We start from the raw sequence: 21508 nt of genomic DNA on the forward strand, positions 1-21508 counted from the left end.
AGAGCCAATGTGGCTGGCGGCTGCCATATTGGCCGGCACAGCTCTAGCTCAAAGACTAATGGGGTCCCCAGGAGAGTGTTTGAGAGGGATCAGGGGCTGAGTGGAAAGGTCTAGCAGGACCACGCAGGGAGACTGGGCCAGCCAGTCTGTGCAAGGACCCCTGTGGTCACCGCCAGCAGAATCAGTCCCTTCAAGGGCTGAAGGTTGGACATAGCTGGGCAGCCGCAAGCACCCAGGAAGTCCTGAGCGTCCCCCAGGGGGAGCTAGACCTCCTCACTGCGGTGACCATGGTCCTCTCTTCCCAGCCTGAGCCTTGGAACACCCACGTGTGGAAAGGTACCAATGGGACCCCCACAAAGCGGCGAGCCATCGGCTTCAAGAAGCTGGCGGAGTAAGTCTCATGAAGGAGGCGGGGGGGGGTAGAAGTGCCTCCAAACTCAGAGCACCCCAGAAGAGGAGGCCGGGCAGGTGCTTGCGCCTCTGAGCCCTCATGTGATGTGACGTGATTTCTCCATCTTCTCTGACCCCCTCATGCCTTCTTTGCCTCCAAGTCTGAGATGTGGATGTCGCTTCAACTTATTTCCTTCCCAGCCTCACATTCCTCACCTCCATGTCCTAAATTCTTGTCTTGGAGGCAATGGCATATTGATAAACCAGCTCTCCTAAAAATAATAACAATAGTACTATTAATAATAATAATAATAATAATAATAATAATAATAATAATAATAGATTTGTAACATTTGCCAGTTTCCATGGTGTAAAATACTCCCCCTCTGGCCAATTTCAAGTTACTAACAGAAAGTCACTGAACCCAGAGGTGGGAGGAACTGGGATGAGCCAACTCAAGAGGGCTCTCACCCAGGGCTGAACTCTAACATCACACATTCATTCATTCATTCATTCATCTGGCCAACAAATGAATACAGAGGGTCTACCTTGTGCCAGGCACTGTGCTAGGCTCTAGTGATGCCTGATGAGCCAGATCAATGTTGCTCCTGTCAAAGCTCACAGCCGTTCATTTTCCAGGAATCACACAAATACAGTAAACGTTGCAAGTGCCATCGAGGAAGGATTCGTGGTGCCGTAAATAGAGCTAACCAAGTTTGAGAGGTCAGAGAGGGCTTCCTACAGAAGATGACCATTGGGCTGAAGAATGAGATGAATAGACTCCACTGAGCAAAGGAGGGAGGGAAAGAGGGTTTGGGCTAAGCCACTGAAGAGTCATGATTTCTGAAGAATGTGTGGCCAACAAAGGGGCCCGCTGACGAGTGAGGTGGGGCTGACCAAGATGATCTAACGGGGATGCCAGCGTTCTCCTAAAGAAAACGAACTGCACTGACCCGCTCAGCAGAAACCCCTGCCTAGAATTAACCTTTCAGCAGAGAAGCTGGGTAGGCAGTGAGCGACTCTTCCGTCAGCACCCTCGGGTCTAGAACTCTCTGAGTACAATCCCTAGAGGTGGGGCAGATGCCATCCATGCCACAAACCCCAGAAGCAAGGCACTGGTGAGTCCTGCAGGGACTCCGAACCTAGGTCCTGTCTCCTTTAACATGGCTCACCCGCCTCTCTCCCTCTGTCTCCCTCCTCCCTCTCTCCTTCCCCCTCACCCCATCCTCTGGCCACACAAGAACACATCAGCAGCCATTCTTTCCCTCACAAGAGCATCACAGATATTCTCGGGGAGGGCAGCCTTTGGCTTCAGTTCAGTTCAACTGTTTCGGGGAGAAAAAGGAGGAAGAAATCTAAAACATTAATTGCACTATTAAATGTGGGGTAGAAACAATGGTAGTTAATTATAGATGCTTTTTTATGCTCTGATCATTCAAAGGGAATCCTCCAGACACCTTTTATTCTTTTCTGTTTCTCCCCCTGAGCCCAGAGCACTCCTGCAGTGTGGGCGGTTTCCCTTATTCTAAAAAATGGATTTACCACCAATAATCCCCAGGTGGGGGTAATTAGCAATTTGTCTACTCTGAGGTAATTCATTGGACCAGGGATCTGGCTCAGAAGGTGAGGCCAGGCATTCCTGAGCCTCTGCCTGTCTGCCACCCCCACACCCTCATCAACAAGAAGGAAGGAACCCTGGTTCTGAATTCTCCATTTAGCCAGAAAGAGTGTAGACTTGATATTTAAGCTCCCTGGGGCTTCGGTGGGAGCAGCACCTTTAAAATTCATTCCCTCTTTTGATGGATATTTATTTAGTGCCTATTAGCTATCAGGCTCTGTGCCAGACCCTAAAGATGAAGCCTGATCTAGTCCTTCCTTCGTGGATTTATAAACCTCTAAAATTCCTTCTCACTCAATACCTGGTGATTTATTAGTGATTCTCTCTCTCTCTCTCTCTCTCTCTCTCTCACACTCTCTCACTCTCACTCTCTCAGACACACACATACACACTAGAATGAAAACTACATGACAGCTACCTGTCTGTGTTTTTCAGCTCCTATAACTATGCCTGGCACATAATTCAGCACTCAACAAATGTTTGATGAATGAAAGAATAAATGAATGAATGAATGATCATCTCTAGGGACCATGCATGGCAAACCAAGGTTCTCAAGACTGGAATTGGTCAGCCAAGCAACAAACTAACAAAACTAGCCAACCATGTTAGCTCATGACTAGTTGCTCTGGAGGGATTTAATAAAGGGGTCAATATGGTGCTAAACTCGGGCTTCTAGTGTCCCTGAAACCATCAGAGATCAAGAGAGTAAGTGCTCTCCCATTATATTTCAAGGATCATGGCTCTTGCCCCAAAGCCCCAGCCTAAGCATCTTCCATCCTTTCTACATTTCCCATTTTCCTCTCCATCCTCTTCTCCGCAGAGCCGTCAAGTTTTCGGCCAAGCTCATGGGGCAGGCAATGGCCAAGAGGGTCAAGGCAACCATCCTTTATGCCACAGAGACGGGCAAGTCGCAGGCCTATGCTAAAACCTTGTGCGAGATCTTCAAACACGCCTTTGATGCCAAGGTGGGTAGGGGACAGTGCCAGTTCCCTGGCCCCTCGTGGTAAACACAGTTGGGAAGGGGAGAGAGGGAAGTCAACAGAGAAGAACCTTTGAGAATGGAGGGAAGCACATCTCAAGGTGCCCATCGGCATGCCCATGCATATTCATATAAATTGCAGGGGACTCTGATGCCCATCTTCCCGTGACCTTCCAGGAGAGTCCAGGAATCACAAAATGAAACCCCATCTCAGAGCCAGATCTTAGAGGGCGTATGAGAAAACATTCTGGGGTCAGTTTGGGAAGCTCTGCATTAAACACAGTTCAATCTCAGAGCCTTCAATTTGCAAGTCCATACAATGAGCCCTTGCACAACATGGGGGTCAGGGGTGCTGAAAATTCGTATATATCCTTTGACTCCCCCAAACCTAACTACTAATAGCCTATTGTTGACCAGAAGCCTTACAGATAACACGAACAGTGGCTTACCATATTTTGTATATTGTATGTGTTATGTACTGTATTCTTACAGTAAAGGAAGCTAGAGAAAGGAAAATGTTATTAAGAAAACTAGAAGAGAAAGTGCATTGATAGTACTGTACCGTAGTTATTGGGGGGAAAAAATCCACGAATAAGCGAACCCACGCTGTTCAAGGTCCACTGTATTCTAATCTCCAAATGAGAAGGGGTTAGAATATAAGCGTGTTTGTTCATGGCTCATTTTATTTTCAGGGAGCCTCTCAGGAAACCGGGCTTCCCTAGACCCTACCTGGAGAAATGTTGATCGAGAGGTGCTAAGACACAGGGCAGTCATCTTCCTTATGACAAGAATCTCAAACTTATTTGCCCAGGTCCCATGCTGCTGGAGGGAGGATTAGCAAGGAGGCTGAGGAGACCTGCTCAGAGCCAGTGGGGCCATTCCCAGTCTAAATGTGGTCAAGAAGATTCCAGGATCAGTTGGGTATAAGCCCAAGGATCTCAATCAAGATCTGTCTCTATTAGTGGCCAACCCCTTCCACCATTGCCCCCAGATGCTTTATGGTCCTTCAGGCCACTCTGACCATAGAAAGGTCCCCCACTGCCAAAAAGCTTTTAGTTCTACCCACTTGAGCCCATTGAAATAGTGACACCCAGAACTTTTGGTTCTCCTGCCAAAGGAGATGGCTCAAGACAGCTCATCTTTTTCCTCTGTCTCTCTTCTTCTCCTTCCCCCTTCACTTTTTGTTCTCTCTTACCTCTTCTCCTTGTTATCTTCTCCCTTCCTCTCCGTCCCCCACCATACCTTCACCCTCGCCCACCTAGGTGATGTCCATGGAAGAATATGACATTGTACACCTGGAACATGAAACTCTGGTCCTGGTGGTTACCAGCACTTTTGGCAATGGAGACCCCCCTGAGAATGGGGAGGTAAGATGAGCTTTCACCTGTTCTAGCATGTTCTCCATGAGGGGGGTGAGGGGGAAGGAGGAGGGGCAGCAATTAGACCTGCCAGTCAGCAGCAAATCCTCCCAGAGCCTCAAAAACCTGTGATTTCGATGTGGAGCCACGTTCCGCAAAGACTGGACAATTCCAAGACTTCAGTCTCTTGGTGTCCGCTGATGAACCAATCCTTAGTGCAAATTCTGTCACCTGAGTGAGCTGCTGCTTTGGAATGGATGCCCCAATCAGGACCTTGGCATCCCTGCCCCAGATGAGAGAAGTGGGGACAATATTTTTATACAGAGAAAGCCACAGTGGGGATTTGTGTGCTGGGGCTGGAGGGGGCACCTGTAGTCGCTTAATCAGCCGGTCCTTCCACGTGCACCTGCAGCTCAGGCGCCGAACCCCTGACCGCCTCCAGTGACACTCGATGCCCGACCCTCTTCCTGGTTCCTGAATCCCTGCTTCACATTTCACTCATCTCTTTTGGCTTCCAGAAATTCGGCTGTGCTTTGATGGAAATGAGGCACCCCAACTCCGTGCATGAGGAAAGGAAGTAAGTGAATGACCCTCCAGGGTCACATTACACCCTTGGGAGGTAACTAAAGATTGCCTTTGGGCATCTGGGGTTCACGTTCGAGTGCTGGCTGGTTTTCGTGACCCTGAGGTCCATTTGTGAGCAATGGTAGCTGGTGGGTGTCTGGGGTCCAGTGGGGCTGATGTTTTGGTTCCTCGGCTGACTTCACTGCCCCGTGCCTCAGTTTCTTTTTCCATCAAATAGGGTTTGTTATCCCTGCCTTAACTTCGTAACTTGTAAGGACTGAAGGAGAAAATAGATGGAAGCATCTTATGAAAACTCAGGAGCCCCGTGTAAACACCAGTTCTTACTATCTCTCCTCTTTGGAAACCTACATTCGAAATCAGTGAAAATGAGCTTCTTTCCCTAGAACCATTCCATCGGATACTTGTGGTGGAGTTCTGGCTAAGATGGAGGTTGAGTTCAGAAGATAAGATACCTTATAAGGCAAAAAAAAATGCCTGTAGCCAAAAGATGTTCATGGCGAAATTGTGTCCCACTGCGGGGTTAGGCTCTAAAGCTAATTCATAAGGTGACCTGCGTCATGAATACCCTTGCAAAGCCCGCAAGTCCGGAGTAAAGTGAAGATCATAGGGCTGTCTTTCCAGGAGACCAACACAGCGCCTCCTCGAGCGTGGAGCAAAGCAAGTGCCTTCGCTGACTGGTGTTTAGAGGCCGTAGTCCGCAGAAAACCTCTCCTGGTTTTCTCCTTAGCAAACCACCTGTTGCCAAGCTCACATACTTTCCATACCCAAGGGATAACTGCATCCCTCCTGCTCGGCCATCTTTGTCCTCTCTCTCCCTGCCCTTCCCCTTCCCAGGTGACCACCACAGGCTACCCCTCACCCCTCCTTCTGGGAGAGAGAGGGCACCATCCGTTCTCCCCTCTAGGTACCCGGAACCCTTGCGTTTCTTTCCCCGTAAAGGGCCTCCCCTCCCCCAAGGTGACCCAGGAGTCCGTGGTCTGGCTGCAGCCCGTGACAGCCAGCAGAGGTAGAGTGTGTGTGTGTGTGTGTGTGTGTGTGTGTGTGCGTGCACGCGTGTTCATGCACGTGTGGGCACATATATATGCCCTGTGTTCATGTGGGCATGCGGGTGTGTGTGCCCAATGCCCAAGCATCCAAGACCGCATCTGGGTCTCAAGGAGACCCGAGTTCTAACCCAGGCTGTGCCACTAACTCACCAAGCAACCTTGAGTAAGGCATTTGACCTCTTTGGACCTCAGTCTTTCTCATCTGCCAAATGGGGAGAAACCGTCTCTGGCCCAGCCACCTCTGGGAGTTGTTGAGAGGATCAAAGGATAAAAACAAAGAGGAAAGTGTTTGGAAAAACCTCAAACCTCATACAAATACATGTGCTGTTATTTTTAACCCACAAGCATTAGCCATCCCTCCCACACTAACAACACAGCCGCCCCCTGATATGTTGCATGACTTATTTGCAGAAATGACTCAATGTGAGACTATTTTAGGGCAGAAAATACACTTACATATATTTAGAACTTTCCTGATGCTGGAACGAAAACTTTGAAGAACGTCCAGCTCAGAAGCCCTGCCTGCCAGAATGTGCAATGTCTTTTTTTGTCTTTTGCACTCAGATTTGTCTGCTGAGTCGTTTTGTTTTGGTTTGGGTGTTGGTCTTTTGTTTGGGGAGGAGTTGTTTTGTTTTGTTTTCTGGTCTTGGGATTTTATTTTGTTTTGTGTTTTGTTTTTGCCTTGCCGGAGAACAACACTTCCCACTTTGGGAGGAGAACAGGGAAACTGGATCTTTCTTTGAAGTCTCAAGGCTCCCGAGCCTCTCGTGCTGAGGTTTGCGTCGCAGTGACATCTTCCTTCCCCTTCAAAAGAGTTTAATAAGAGATTCAATCTCTTTTCGTGCCATGTCTCAGTGCCGAACATTTTCCACGATTTCCTTAAAATGGGAAATGTGACAGCCCCTTGAAATGTCTAAGGTCCATAACTTAATGGAAAGAGAGTATTGAATGGGATTTGTCCAGCACAATCCAATAGAACTTTCTAGGGTGGTGTAAATGGCCTGTAGCTGTGCTATCCAATATGGCAGTCACTAGCCACATGTGGCTCCTGAGCACTTGACCCGTGGCTAGTACGAGTGAGGCACAGAATTTTTAACTGTGTTTCTTTTTTTTTTTTTTTTAAAGATTTTATTTATTTATGTGACAGAGAGACAGCCAGCGAGAGAGGGAACACAGCAGGGGAGTGAGAGAGGAAGAAGCAGGCTCCCAGCGGAGGAGCCCGATGTGGGACTCGATCCCGGAACACCGGGATCACGCCCTGAGCCGAAGGCAGACACTTTAACGACTGCGCTACCCAGGCGCCCCTTAACTGTGTTTCTTTTGAATCCATGTAACTTTACGTGTCAATAGATACACAGAGCTACCCTAGAGAACAACACAAGTTAGTTCCTGGCTGCTCAGAGTGAGGACTGGGGACCGGCAGCATCGGCATCTCTTGGGTACTTCTTAGAAATCCCGAACCTCAGGCCCTGCCCAAATCTGCTGAATCAGAATCTGCCCTTTAGGGGCGCCTGGGTGGCTCAGTCATTAAGCGTCTGCCTTCAGCTTGGGGCGTGATCCCGGCATTCTGGGATCAAGCCCCGCATCGGGCTCTGCCGCTGGGAGCCTGCTTCTTCCTCTCCCACTCCCCCTGCTTGTGTTCCCTTTCTTGCTGGCTGTCTCTCTCTCTGTCATATAAACAAATAAAATCTTAAAAAAAAAAAAAAAAGAATCTGCCCTTTAACAGCATCCCAGGATGATTTTCATGCTCATTATAATTTGGGAAGCAAGGAAGTATGGTCTAATGGTTAGGGGATGGTCTGTACTATTCGTGACTTTTTGACCATTAAATCATTTTGACCATCTTGCTCTCAAGATCCCTGAGTCAAGTGTTGTCAGAAACCTTTTAAAGACAAGTGGTGTCATATGCAGATGGCTAGCTATCATCGTGGTGGATGAAGGTAAGTTGATCCGTTCTGGAAGAGTCCATAGAAGCGCTATGGTCTCAACATGCAAGAGAAGGTCCTAGAAACAGGACTGGTCATTTGAAGATCCTTTGGGGTGTTGACCTCGAGAGGGGGTTCCAAGCCAGAGCTCATGGGCTTTCTTGTGTTTTGGCAGGAGCTACAAGGTCCGATTCAATAGCGTTTCCTCGTATTCTGACTCCCATAAATCGTCGGGCGATGGGCCAGACCTCAGAGACAACTTTGAGAGTGCTGGACCCCTGGCAAATGTGAGGTGAGCAAGGGCCGAGGGCATCAGAGAAGACATCTCGGTGAACTGGATTCAGTTACAAAGTGAGCTCTTTGTTAGTGGGTCTCCCTTCTACTCCCATCCACCTCTTGAATAACCGGCGGCACTCTTATTGTCTGGGGACTCCCCCAGGCCTGTCAAAGCACACTAGCTGGGCTCTCCTGTGACCTCTTCCTATATACTCTCAGAGCTCCATTGCCCAAATCTCACCCCATCATCAGCACATCATGTGTGCTGAAAGATGTTAATCCCTAGAAATCACTCAATGAGCTACCCTTCCTGGTGATATGTTTTACACCTAATAGAAGCTTCTGGAGACACCCCACCATGCCCCAGCAGCTCTCAACCCTGGATGCACATCAAAATCATCTGGCGACGTTGGCAATGTGCCAGTAACCAAGCCCCATTTCCAGAAATTCTGATGTAATTGATCTAGAATTGGGCCCAAGTGACTCTAATGTGCAGTCAGATTCAAAAAATATTGGCCCAACCCATGTTTACCAAAGTATAGTGGTCACACACCACAAGATTATTTTAGGTAGGACATGGACAGATATTTTGTATTTCAACAGTTGTGAATTCAATTCAATGAGCACTTAGAAAGAAAGAAAACTGGATGTCACATCCTTGGTTTTGCCGATGTTAGTCAACACAAGGCTCACGTAAGCCGAGTATCCTGGCCTGGCCACCAATCTTCCTGACCTTTGCCAACCAGACCTTCTCGTTATCTGCTCACAGCAATGCTTGGTAGATGCCTCACATCACAGGGGTCCTAGATATCGAAGTTTTCTGTCCAGCGGTGCCCTTTTTAATAGACTTTTTTTTTTTTAGAACAGTTTTAGGTTCCCAGCAAAACTGGGAGGAAGATACAGAGATTTCCCTTATACTCCCTTCCCCACCCCCAACAAAAACAGCCTCCCCCTGCCCCACCATCTCTATCCAGAGTGGCGCCTTTGTACAGTGAATGAACCGACACTGACACATCATTATCACACAACGTGCATAATTCATATTAGCGTCACCCTTGGCATTATTCATTCTGTGGGCCTTGACATCAGCGCATTGGTTTAGCTTGACATTGAACGTCAGTTTTGTGCTTTGACAGCCAGACCCATTTTTTCCGTATTAAATCTGTCATGGCTTAGGGTAGGTATTGGCAGGCTACAGCCTGCAGGTGCATTCAGCCTGGCCACTGTGTACTCTTGCACAACCCATGAGCTGGGAATGGTTTTTCTAGTTGAACATTTGCAATTCACTTGATGATAGGAAACATTACCATTGAATGCCAATTAAGCAAAACGCTACCCCCTCCCCAAAAAAGGAATTCTATCCTCATACGTAGACATAGTACTAAAACATTCAATAACTTCAATAACTGTAATAATAATTTTAAAAAATTTTTATTTTGTCAACAAAAATGTGCAGGAATTCGTTTTCTGTCTGTTATGTAAGTATCTACATAATAGATTCAATTTTGCTTCTTGGCCTAGAAACCTAAAAATATTTACTCTCTGGCCCCATGTATGAGAAGTGTGCCAGTTCCTGGTTTGGAGGCTTACGATAGGAAGTTGGAAATCATGAGGTGACGATGGTGGTGAAGATGTTGAGTCTAGGAAGTAAGTGGGTCTTCAGGTGAACCAGAAAACATACTAATGAATGAATCACCTGAGCCATCTGTTAGTGAATACAAGTGGATTTGATAAGCTAGTGAAATTAAAAGCAAGCTAAACAGCAGGAATAAGGAAACAATAGTATTAGTGGAAGTCACGTACGCCAGATTCCATGAACATAAATACAGTGTGTTTGAGGAGCAGCTCTGTAACCACAAGTCAAGTCATGACTGGTGCTAGGAATTTCCAATCTCCATTGGGCTGAAGCTAAGGGGCATAGCTTGGGGTGGAAGTGCTCCTTCCCAGCCCCCTCCAACCAGTCCACTCCTGGTTTACCAGCTCTCCAACCTGTCACACCACCATCCTTGGAGGAAAAGGTGAGAAATCCAGCTCTAGGAAGATCACAGGTGAAGAAGTGATGGGGGAAACACTGCCTAATCCCCCATACTTTCCTTGGAAAGGCTCTATAAGCCCAGAGGAAAGAAGGGCAGGAAAGGAGAAGAAGCTCCGTGGGGAAGCATGGGTGTAGGTTTCCAAGGACCAGATGTTAACCTCTGCTAACCCTCACTTGATCTATGAGATGCCTAGATCTATCTCAAGTGCATTCTCCAATGACAGAGAGAATGGGAGTCCCTTCCCAGCTTCCCCCACCTCCCCTGTGTTCCCCATCTCAATCTTTGGCCAACTGGGCCCCTTCATCCTAAACAAAGAGATTCAGAGGCAGAACCAGAGCCAGCATGGAATAGCTTACACAGCTCCATGCCTGGGCTTGTCTGAGATGACAGTCTACGGCAGAAAACTCTGACCCAGGAAAGAAGTGGGGCGTGATGTTCCTGTCTCACTTACCAACCTGTTGCTCCAGTCCCAGTGAGGTCGAGACCCACAGCCAGGACTGAGCCCTGGAAGTGTGACATAAAGTGTCTGTAGGACAGTGAACTAGCAAAAGTGTCGATCTGAGACAGAGCCCTTCCCTTCTCATCCTCAAGTCAAGGCAGCCCACTTTAACAGAGAGGAAAATCTCATTAACTTGACCCCCACTGATTCAAATGCCCACGTTTTCTTGGTGTTATCTAGGCAAAAAGGGTTTGCAAAGCAAATTAATTTCATAGTGCAAGGTGTGGAGTCAGCATATTTATAAATCTTTCATCCCCTTTTAGAAGAACCTGTTTATCCACCAACATTTGATGTGGGTTTTTTTTGTTTTTAATTCCAGTTAGTTAACATACAGGGAACATTTGATGTGTTAATGACAAGTTCTTCTGATCCCCTCGTTAATACAGGTCCCTGAGGACTGTTGTATGATGATTTTCATTATCTTTGTACTTAAAACTCATCTGGTTGTGTCCGTGATAGAATTCAAGCCTTCCCCAAAAAGTAGACTAATTTCTCTGGCTTAGAAAGGGACACAGAGGCAACAAGCCAATGGCTCTGGGTCATCGCTATCCCTAACTCAGCCTCCTAGGGACCACTGGGAATGATCTCCTGAGGATGTTCATACCTAACAGAGACCAGAAGGAAAGGAGACAGGCCCCAAGGGCTCCCACATTTTAAAATGATCTTCTCCAGGTGAGCTCAGGACTATCTGACCACCATGGGCTAAATAAACATGGTCCTTCTAGAGATAACCAGATGTCTTAGTCTGCTCAGGCTGCCATACAAAATACCAGAGTGGGTGGCTTCCAACAACAGATACTTATTTTCTCACAGTTCTAGAGGCTGGAAGTCCAAGATCAAGGTGCCAGTAGGATTGGTTTCTGGTGAGGCCTCTCCTCCTGGCTTGCAGATGGCCGCCTTCTAGCTGTGCCCTCACATGGCCTCTCCTCTCTGCACTGTCAGAGTGAGAGAGTGTTATTGGTGTCTCTTCCTCTTTTTCTAAGGACACTGGTCCTATTGGACTAGGGCCCAACCTTATGACACCATTTAACCTCAGTTACCACCTTAAAGGCCCCATCTCCAAATTCAGCCACATTGGGGTTAGGGTTTCAACATATGAATTTGGTGGAGGGACATAGAGTCCATAACACCAGACACCTCCTCACGCCCCACAGTCCCCTAACACGGACCTTTTGTTGTCTCCTTGGCAGGTTCTCTGTGTTTGGCCTTGGCTCCCGTGCTTACCCGCACTTCTGTGCCTTTGGACATGCTGTGGACACCCTCCTGGAGGAGCTGGGAGGAGAGAGGATCCTAAAGATGAGGGAAGGGGATGAGCTGTGTGGGCAGGAAGAGGCTTTCAGGACCTGGGCCAAGAAGGTCTTCAAGGTAACCACCAGCCCAGATCTCAGACCTAAGGGGAAGTCACACACACCCCCCCAAGATCTCCAAAGACGGAGTTCCTACACCATCAGAAATAGAAGAAACTTGAGAGAACCCCCAGTATTTCCCGCATGTATCCAACCAGGATACAGGTTTCAACAACTCAGATGAGTTTGGGTGAACTTAAAACACACATTCTCCACCCAGAATCTAACCCCCTGCATTATGGGTAGGGAGTGAGTCTATTAAAAAAATTGTAGTCTTGGGATTTCAGAGCTGGGAAGAATCTGTCCCTCCCGCACATTTGGTAGACAAGTAGACCGAAAACATTAAGTTGGTTAGCCACACCAGGGGGCGTGCCTTGCCCTGGAGCTCAGGTTTCCAATTTGTCTACTTGGACAAGCTTCTCCCTCTTGTGCTAGATCTTCGCTGACCAATACAGCAGCCGCTAGCCCCGTGTGCTATTTAAATGTCAATGTAAATGAACATTCAACAGGCTGAATGGCTAAGTGAGTACGGTGTGTCTAGACAATGCAATATGATTCAGCCAAGACAAGAATGAAGCACTAACACCTGCTATACCATGGATAAGCCTCACAAACCTGCAGAGTGAAAGAGGCCAGGCACAAAAGGTCTATGCTTCCATTCATAGGAAATGTCCAGGACAGGCAAATCCATACAGAGATCAGATTCATGGTTGCCAGGGGTCTGGAGAAATGGAAAATGGAAATGATTGCTAACGGGTATAGGTCTTCTTCTGGGAGGATGAGAATGTTCCAGAACTGGATAGCAGTGGGGGTTGCAGGACTCTCTCAACACACTAAAAACCGTGAAATTGTACATTTTAAAATGATGAATTGTATGTTGCATGAAAAGTGTCTATATATATATATGCATAGAAATAATTAAAATATCTATAATATAGTATAGTGTATATTATGACAGAAATATTATATACGACATAATTGCATAAATATATTTATCCCACATAAAATAATTACATATGTATTTTATATACCATAATGAATGTATAAAATTGTAATCATTTTTAATTAGATTTTTAATTCTATTTACTATCTATATTAAATAGATTCTATTTAAAGATCCCATTCCTTGGCTGCATATTTCATGTACTCAGTAGCCACCCCAGGAGACAGCACAGAACATTCTCATCGTGATAGAACATCCTTTGGACAGTGCAATTCTAGACATGAGGTCACAGGAGAATAATGAATAATGGCCTCCTATCTGCGTGTGGGGCGTGATTCAGTTGGCCATCCTGGGAAAAGCAAAAAACCATGAATGCCGACCCTCCTCCTCCCTCCACCCCAAAATGCATTCTGTCCAGCAGCCACAGGAGAAAGGATCCATGCAATGTCCTGTCAGTCATTTGCACTTTCCATCTGGCATGCTGATGCAGATAGGGAGGAAAAGGGGAAACTGAGGCCCCTGAGCTTTCTGGGTATCTGTGCGGGGAGGCTGTGTCCATAAGCCTGTTTCTGCATTTCTTCCTAGACAAGGAACATTGTGATAACTTAGCTTTTGTTACCTTGAGACCACTATGGTTCTTGACTTCAGTCAGCCCACTTTGATGGAGCACTCCAGAAGCGGGGTCTGTCACAAGGCACTGTATCCTTTAGCTGTACCCTGCCATTCTCCCACCAAACACCCAGTCCTGGCAACCACTCATTGGTTTCTGTCTCCGTAGATTTGCCTCTTCTGGACATTTCATGTGAATGAGATCAGATAGTGTGTGATCTTTTGAACCTGGCTCATTTCACGTGTTTAAGGTTCATCCCCATTGTAGTATATATATCAGTACTTCATTGCTTTTTACAGCCCAATACTATTCTGCTGTATGTATATGTCATATTTTGTTTATCCATCCATCAGTTGATGGATGTTTAGATTGTCTGAAAATCAACACAAGGCCAAAAATGGTTAAAACTACCCTGAAAAACCTCTTGAATTGGGGCACCTGGGTGGCTCAGTCAGTTAAGCATCCGACTCTCGGTTTTGCCTCAGGTCATGATCTCAGGGTCATGGGATTGACCCCACATCAGGCTCTATGCTCAGCACAGAGTCTGCTTAAGATTCTCTCTCTCCCTGTCCCTCTGCCCCTCCCCACCTTGCTCATATGCTCTCTCTCTAAAAAAACAAAAATAAAAACACTCTTAAATTATCCATGGCTTTTATCCCAAAAACCTGAGTTCCAAATGGTAATTTTTAGGATTACTGAAGTCAGAGAATTGATTGACCTTGGGGGGGAAAAGAAAGAAAGAAATAGAAAAAAAGCAAAATTCATAGGCAGGTGTTCAAACATTCAATATGTTCTGCTTTTAATGTAAGTGTTTAAATTTTTAGAGGAGGATGGAGAGGAAGTTCTAAGGTGTTTATTTTCTTTTTTAAGATTTAGTTTATTTTTTTAAAGATTTTTATTTGAGAGAGAGAATGTGCTCGAGAAAGATCACAAGCAGGGGAGAGGGGCAGAGGGAGAGGGAGAAGCAGACTCCCTGCTGAGCAGGGAGCCTGACATGAGGCTCAGTCCCAGGACCCTGGGATCATGACCCGAGCCGGAGGCAGACGCTTAACTGACTGATTTTATTTATTGATGTTATTTATTTGAGAACAACAACAGTCTCCCCGGTTTTATTTATTTGAGAGAGAGAGTGAGCATGAGCGAGGGGTGGGGTGGAGGGAGAGGGAGAAGCAGACTCCCCTGCTGAGCACAGAGCCTGATGCGGAGCTTGATCCCAGGACCCTGAGATCGTGATGTGAACCAAAGGCAGACACTTAACCGGCTGAGCCACCCAGGTGCCCCAAGGTGTTTATTTTCTTGCTTAATGTTAGGCCTCTACAAATATTGGTTTCAGGAATAAATGACATAAAAGTTACATATTAAATAGAGGTTAAATGCTAAAGTCATTAATTAGTAAATATGATATGTCCAGCATATCAAAGCATTCAAAAAATATAGGATGGATTAGTGGATAGATGGATGGATGAGTGGCTTGCAGGTTGGTGGTGGGATGGACAGATGGGTGGATGGGTGGGTGAGTGGAAGGAAGGAAGGTTTAGATGGAGGGATGGTGGGATGGATGGACAGAAGGAAGGGAAGGAGGAAGGGGAGGAAGGGAAGGAAGGGAAGGAAGGAAGGAAGGAAGGAAGGAAGGAAGGAAGGAAGGAGCGAGCAGGGAGGGAAGGAAGGAAGGGTGGGTAGATGGATGGATGGACAGATGGATGGAAGGAAGGAAGGAAGAAAGAAAGGGAGGGGAGAAGGGAAGGAGGGCAGGTAGGTGGAGGGATGGAGGGATGAATAGACAAATGGATGGATGGATGGATGGATGGATGGATGGATGGATGGATGGGTGGATGGATGGATGGATGGATGGATGGATACATGCCATGACTGGGAGGTCACTGAGAGCCCTGCGTGTGCCACAGGCAGCCTGTGATGTGTTCTGTGTGGGAGATGACGTCAACATCGAGAAGGCCAACAACTCCCTCATCAGCAATGACCGCAGCTGGAAGAGGAACAAATTCCGCCTCACCTACATGGCCGAAGCTCCAGAACTTACGCAAGGTACCTCTCACCACCCTCCTGGAGAGGCATGCAGGACAGTGGGAGGGGGGAGGGGGGAGGCAAGACAGAGTGTCCCCCCCCACACACTGAAAGGTGCTGAGAGAAGCTGGGTGTCATGGCTTCCGTCTGTCTTGAGTGCAATCCTCTGAAAACAAATACACTGCCAGCGCCCCACACCCAGTCGCCCTGTGCCTGGACGTCTCTCCCTCCAACGGGGTGGTGCGTTACCCTGAAACTCTTCTTCTCAGCTCAGCTCCACCAGATTTGCTCTTGCTTCTGCATTATCCACAGCCCCCCCCACCCACCCTGTGTCTTTTCTTTCATCTCTTCACTTCACTCCAGAGGACAGTAGACGCGTGAAGAGAGGGTCAGGAGAAGCTGGAGGCTTTGTACTGACCATGGTTTAACCCCAGCTCAGGGAGACTGTTGTTGTTCTCACCGCAGGTCTGTCCACTGTCCACAAAAAGCGGGTCTCAGCCGCTCGACTCCTCAGCCGTCAGAACCTTCAGAGCCCTAAATCCAGGTAGGAACCCCTTGGTTGGCTGGCGGTTCCCCACTCGTGCTCCAGATGCCCCCCACAATCAGGGAGGAGCCCTGGTTGACGCGGAGGACTGGCTTCCCTCGACCATCCCAAGTGCCACTGAGATCCGCTTACTGCTTTGTAACATCGAGGTTTCCCGCTTTCCCTTTGCCAAGCTCCGACCTAGAGGGAGCGGGAGAGGCCATGCCGGTGATCATCGTGGAGAGCAGAAAGGGAAAGGATTCATGAGGCATTTTTAATACAGAGCACACCCTTGTGGACTGCTGAATGTCCGTTGTACCACAGCGTACTAGTCAGAGAACACTTCCTCCTTGGGGGTAATTCTTCTCTAGAGTCCCGAAAACTGGCTACCCAGATGCTGCTTAAATTCCTTTGGGATGATGGGAGGTTCATTACCTCACCAAACAGCCCACTCTGTGTTTCAAAGTCCTAATTGTTAGAAATTATCTTCTATTGCTATAACCGAAGGGCATCTTCTCAGCACTCCACACCGATCTCAGTTATACGCTGGTGACACCCAAAACAAACTCCGTTCTTCCAGATGAGAGACCTGCTAATAGCCACGGACATTGGCCAGTCTCTCCTGGGTTTTGATTCCTTCAAACCGTGCTTCCTAAGACCCCGTTTCCCAAGCCTTTCACTTTAGTAAAAGGACACACTCTGTCCTGCCGGCAAGGTCATTCTCAAACCCAGTCACAGCACAGCGGAGGACGTGGCACACCTGCCGCGTGCCCTGGGGCCATGATAGCCACCCCCCGACCTGAGCAGGACACACTTACGCCACCCAAGATCGCGGGCTTTGTCCTGCGCCCATGCCGCTCTCCCATTAAAGCTTACACCCTTGCTGCTGTTTTCAAAGGGAGTGAGCCAGGTCTGTCCATCCCTCGACTTCTGTAAATAAGATTTTTGGCCTTAATGAAGTCCTTTGCGTTGATCCCTAAGGCATGGCATCTTTTTTCACTTTCTGGTTACAGCCCATGCCGATCTTTTGAAATCTTGATTCTTCAGTCCAAAGAGTAGGCTCACGAGCTGGACAGCCCTGGGTTCTGACCCCAGCTCCGCTGCACACCAGCCGTGTGACCGTGGGCCAGTCACTCAGGCCCTCCGAGCCCCTGTCTCCTGATGCAGAATGGGAACGGTGGCTGTACAGATTTGCTGACATTTCTCTAGTGCTTTCTGTGTGCCAAGCCCTGTCTTGAGTCCTCTCTGTGCAGGATCTCCCAGAACTCTTGACCAGCCCAGGAAGTCAGTACTATTATCATCGACGTTTTTTGGTTTTTGTTTTTTTATTTTTCTAAAGATTTATTTATTTATTTTAGGCAGGGAGGGGCAGAAGGAGAGGGAGAGAGAGAATCTCAAGCAGACTCCCCACTGAGTGTGGAGCCAGACGCGGGACTCAATCCCACAACCATGACCTGAGCTGAAATCAAGAGTCGGATGCTCAACTGACTGAGCCACCCAGGCGCCCCATCATCGATGTTTTAAATATGAAAAGTGATAAGTAGATAATGCAAGTGACTTTTTCAAGGTCACATAGACTCGGGTCTCCACCTCCAAAGTCAGCATGCCGAATGGCTACCCAGGTGTCCTCCAGAGCGTTGCAAGGCTGCTGCATTAAGGACGAGGTGCAAGAAGCGACTCACACATGATACCTTCCCTTATCCGTCCCAGCTTCAAACACGTGCAAATTTAGTATGCATGCTTTCTACGTGGCCTTCAGACCGCTGATAATCAGCAGGATGAAGCCCCCAAGCTCTCATGTACTCTCTTAGATCCTCAAACATTAAAGAAATGGGTTGGGAAATGAATCCCTTTGAATAATTAGTTAAATGCAACATTCGGAGCATAGAGATCTCTGATACAGAGAGGGACCTTGTGTTTGAAATACGCACGCTTACTTCCCATTTCTGCCCCGTGGCAAGGGATGACTTCAGTAGCATGGAAGAGAAGAGACTAAGAATCCACTGGAAATTTCCTTTAGCAACAAACTGTGAAAGACCAAATCACAAAAATTACTCCCTAAACCCTGGTACATAAAAAGCAAGGTCCTTTGCAAATATTCTGATGCTAAGTTGGACCAAAGTCCCAGAATAACCCCCACTCACCTCTGGACAGGGCAGCTGACTCTATGCTGAGTGACTTAGAAGAGACTATTTCAGCAAGGTTGGGACTAGAACCTACTATTAAAATCAGTCGTGAATTAACACAAAAAGGATCAAATTGCATGTAGGTATCTCTCTCTTTAGAAGCACACTCTAGAGCATGACCTATTTTCAGGCTTACTGCTATCGCCAGTTTTATAAGTTGTTGGTTTGTTTTAAGGGATAATCGAGTAAAAAGAAAAGCATGATACTCTCTCCCATTTCCCCTGCCCAAGTTGGCGCAAAGTCAGGCTGTTTGGGCCAGGAGTCCATAAGCGAGATATTACAAATTACTCCCTGCCCCCCAGACCCTTAATTGCAAGCAAAGTGCATAAGAGGAAGTAAACAGCCTTCTGGGGGTGATCCTTGCACATCTAAAGAGAAAAGTGACCACAGTTACTGTCTGGCCAGGAAATACATTTTCTAGGTACCCTCATTAGCAAACAATACAGAAAGGAGGGTAATGGAGCAGTAATGGGTGCGGTGATCATAAGTCCTACATGTCCGAAGGAGGAGGAGAAGTGCAGGGTAGGCTTTAGAAAGGGAATGAGAACAGAGGAGGGACATCTAGGCAGAGGCTGGCAGATCAGAGGTGCAGAAGGGGGCCTCAGTGCTGGGCCATCGTGGAGAGTGGCGGGATATTACAATGGGTAGTTCTTGGTAGGGGAGCTCTTGGTTCTCATCACTCCTTGGATGAAATTGCTTCTCTCCAGCCTTCCCTGTTTCAACAGAGAACATCAACATTTGGCTTAAGCCAAAAACTCCAGCATCTTCCTTGCCTCCTCTCCCTCCCTTACCCTGCTCGTCCGGCCCTCAGCTGGTCCTCTGGGATTTGACCTTCAGCTTCATCTCAGACGTACAGCTGCCACCTTCAGCAAAGCCATGTTCATCGATGTATGAGTGGCTACAATAGACCCTAACTTGTCTCCTTGTTTCTTGGCTTTTCTCTCAAAGATCCATTTCCAAACAGCAGCCAGACCAATCTTGGAAAAATGTAAATTGAATCCTGTCATTCCACAACTTTACACCCTCCAGTGGCTTCCCACTGGATTGAGGAGGCCTCCAAACTTCTTGCCATGACAGGTCATGATGAAGGCCTCGTGATCTGGCCTCTGCCCAGCATTCTGATTTCCCTCCCCTGCCCCCTACATCTGTGTTGACCACTCTCCAAACACTTCAGCCTTCTTTCCTTTCTCCAAATATGCCATACCTGTTCCTACCCCAGGGCCTTTGCACATGCAGACACTCTTCCCAAACAGATCTTTGCATGTCCCCTTTTTCTCATTGTTCAGGTCTCTGCTCAAATGTCACATCACCACGGCAGCCTCCCTGACCATCCTATCTGATGATCACTCACTCAGCCTGCTGCCCCCAGCCCATCACCACGCACCCATCCACATCACCAACTGCTCTGAGACCTTTTTAAGTTGCTTCTCAATGAGAATCGGACACTCAATGAGAATGGAACCCCAGACCCACCACTATCTCACCAGGGCCTAGAACAGTGCCTGTCACTCCATACATATTTGCTGAATGAATGAAACTTACAATGTTTATTCTTTTCATTAAAGAATAAACATTAGCTATTTTTTTCCCATTTAATGCTGGACGTTAGCAGACTGTTGTTTCATCTGTGAACCTGTCATTGAACCGCTGCCAAGCGTACATGCGTGTGTGTGTTTATGTCTGTGTGTGTATGTGCTATGCTTCTGGAATCTGGAGGAGGGGATGGAGGGGCCCCAATGACTACTACCTTCCCACACTGCCCTTTCTGCCCTTTCTCCCCTCCCCCTATACTTCTCAATGGCCCATATGTGTCCCAAGCTTAAAAAAAAAAAAAAAAGCTTACAAAATCCTATACTTACAAACCCCCAGCAGAACTGAGATTTAAGACAACTGCTTTCCAGGTTAGTGCTACCAAGAGAGGGTTGGGGGGAATCTGCTTCCCCCACAAAGCTTCAAAGACCAGCCCATCAGGGTGCCCTGAGGCTACAGAGCCATACAGCGCTGCGGTTCTCAGAAGCTTGCAACGTCCCCTTGGTTAAATTCCCAGCATGGGCTGAGCCTGGGCCACCTAGCTAACCTGCCAGCTGCCTCCCCATTCCTGCCCCTTGTCTGCCTGACCACCTTATGTCACGTTCAAGAGGACTTGGGGGAAATGGCTGTGAGCGCAAGCCAGCTCAGCAAGTTCGGGTCCTCCGCATTTCTATTTTGTACCGGCCAGAACAGAGGCAAATATACTTCTGAAAGAAATCGTGATGATCTGGGAGAAAGTGGGAATTGATTTGGGGGCCTTTCAAAGGCTTCCTGTGGTTGGCGCGGGAGGCTCCGAAATTGGCAGCCCCACAGCGCCCCCTGCTGGCTGTCAGCCTCTTAATTCCAACCCTGGTGTTGGCAGGGGGTGATGGTGTCTTTGCTCTCCAGGAACCAGGAATCCGTAGGAGCTCAGAGCAGAATCAGTCGTGCAAGTCTGTATAATTGACAAGATCAGTGCTCGAGACAGCAAAATCTGTCCAGGAAAGGAGAATGGGACCCCAGACCCTGACACCACCATTCACAGTCTCAGCCACCAATTTCCCCCACCCTCTGAAGGACAGGGGTGCCTTGCTTCGAGAAAATACTTGCAAAAAAGTAAATGTGCCAGCACAACTATTTTTAATACTGGTGGCTATTTGCAGCACAAAAGGGTTCTTGGGTGTGCCAGAAAACTCCTTTATATAGCGAGTTCCATTGATCTATTCAAGTGTTGATTTACATACCATGGAGAATGTAGAAACTTCATGTTGAATATGAAGTGTCTCTACCGAGAACCAGTTGGCAATGAAGAAAAGCAGATCTGAAATGCCTACGGAACCCAAAGAGGACAAAGGATCTGATTTACCAAAGTGTAATCAGCCCCCAAGTTCTCAGGTATTGTGTAAAGCAATAGGTCTGTACTAAAACCTTCTAATGGACCAGAATGATCATAGTCTGACAATTCATTCTTGAAGCCTTCCCTTAGCATGAGCCTCCTGCCCTTAAAATACAAAAACCAATGGAAAAGGGGATGATCTGGCAGGACATAAATCAGTCTCTCTGTGCGTTTTCTCCTTAGATCTCTCAAATGTATATTGGTGGATTTGTGCACAACCGAGACCAAATGTATTTCTCTTTTGTGATAATATGAGGAGCC

General features: G+C 47.5%; 1 protein-coding gene across 1 annotated transcript in view; it reads left to right on the top strand.

Annotated features, from left to right (window-relative positions):
• Positions 1 to 21508, top strand: part of NOS1 (nitric oxide synthase 1) — a 78020-nt gene that overhangs the window by 45057 nt on the left and 11455 nt on the right. Inside the window, exons 12-20 of the mRNA XM_040619415.1 lie at positions 306 to 391; positions 2829 to 2973; positions 4250 to 4354; positions 4864 to 4922; positions 5835 to 5936; positions 8077 to 8193; positions 11903 to 12077; positions 15516 to 15654; positions 16099 to 16177. Coding sequence (XP_040475349.1) covers positions 306 to 391; positions 2829 to 2973; positions 4250 to 4354; positions 4864 to 4922; positions 5835 to 5936; positions 8077 to 8193; positions 11903 to 12077; positions 15516 to 15654; positions 16099 to 16177 — 1007 coding nt within the window. The remainder of the gene's footprint in view (positions 1 to 305; positions 392 to 2828; positions 2974 to 4249; positions 4355 to 4863; positions 4923 to 5834; positions 5937 to 8076; positions 8194 to 11902; positions 12078 to 15515; positions 15655 to 16098; positions 16178 to 21508) is intronic.

The sequence above is a fragment of the Ursus maritimus genome, unplaced genomic scaffold, assembly GCF_017311325.1.
Source record: "Ursus maritimus isolate PB19 unplaced genomic scaffold, ASM1731132v1 scaffold_33, whole genome shotgun sequence".
NCBI lineage: Eukaryota > Metazoa > Chordata > Mammalia > Carnivora > Ursidae > Ursus > Ursus maritimus.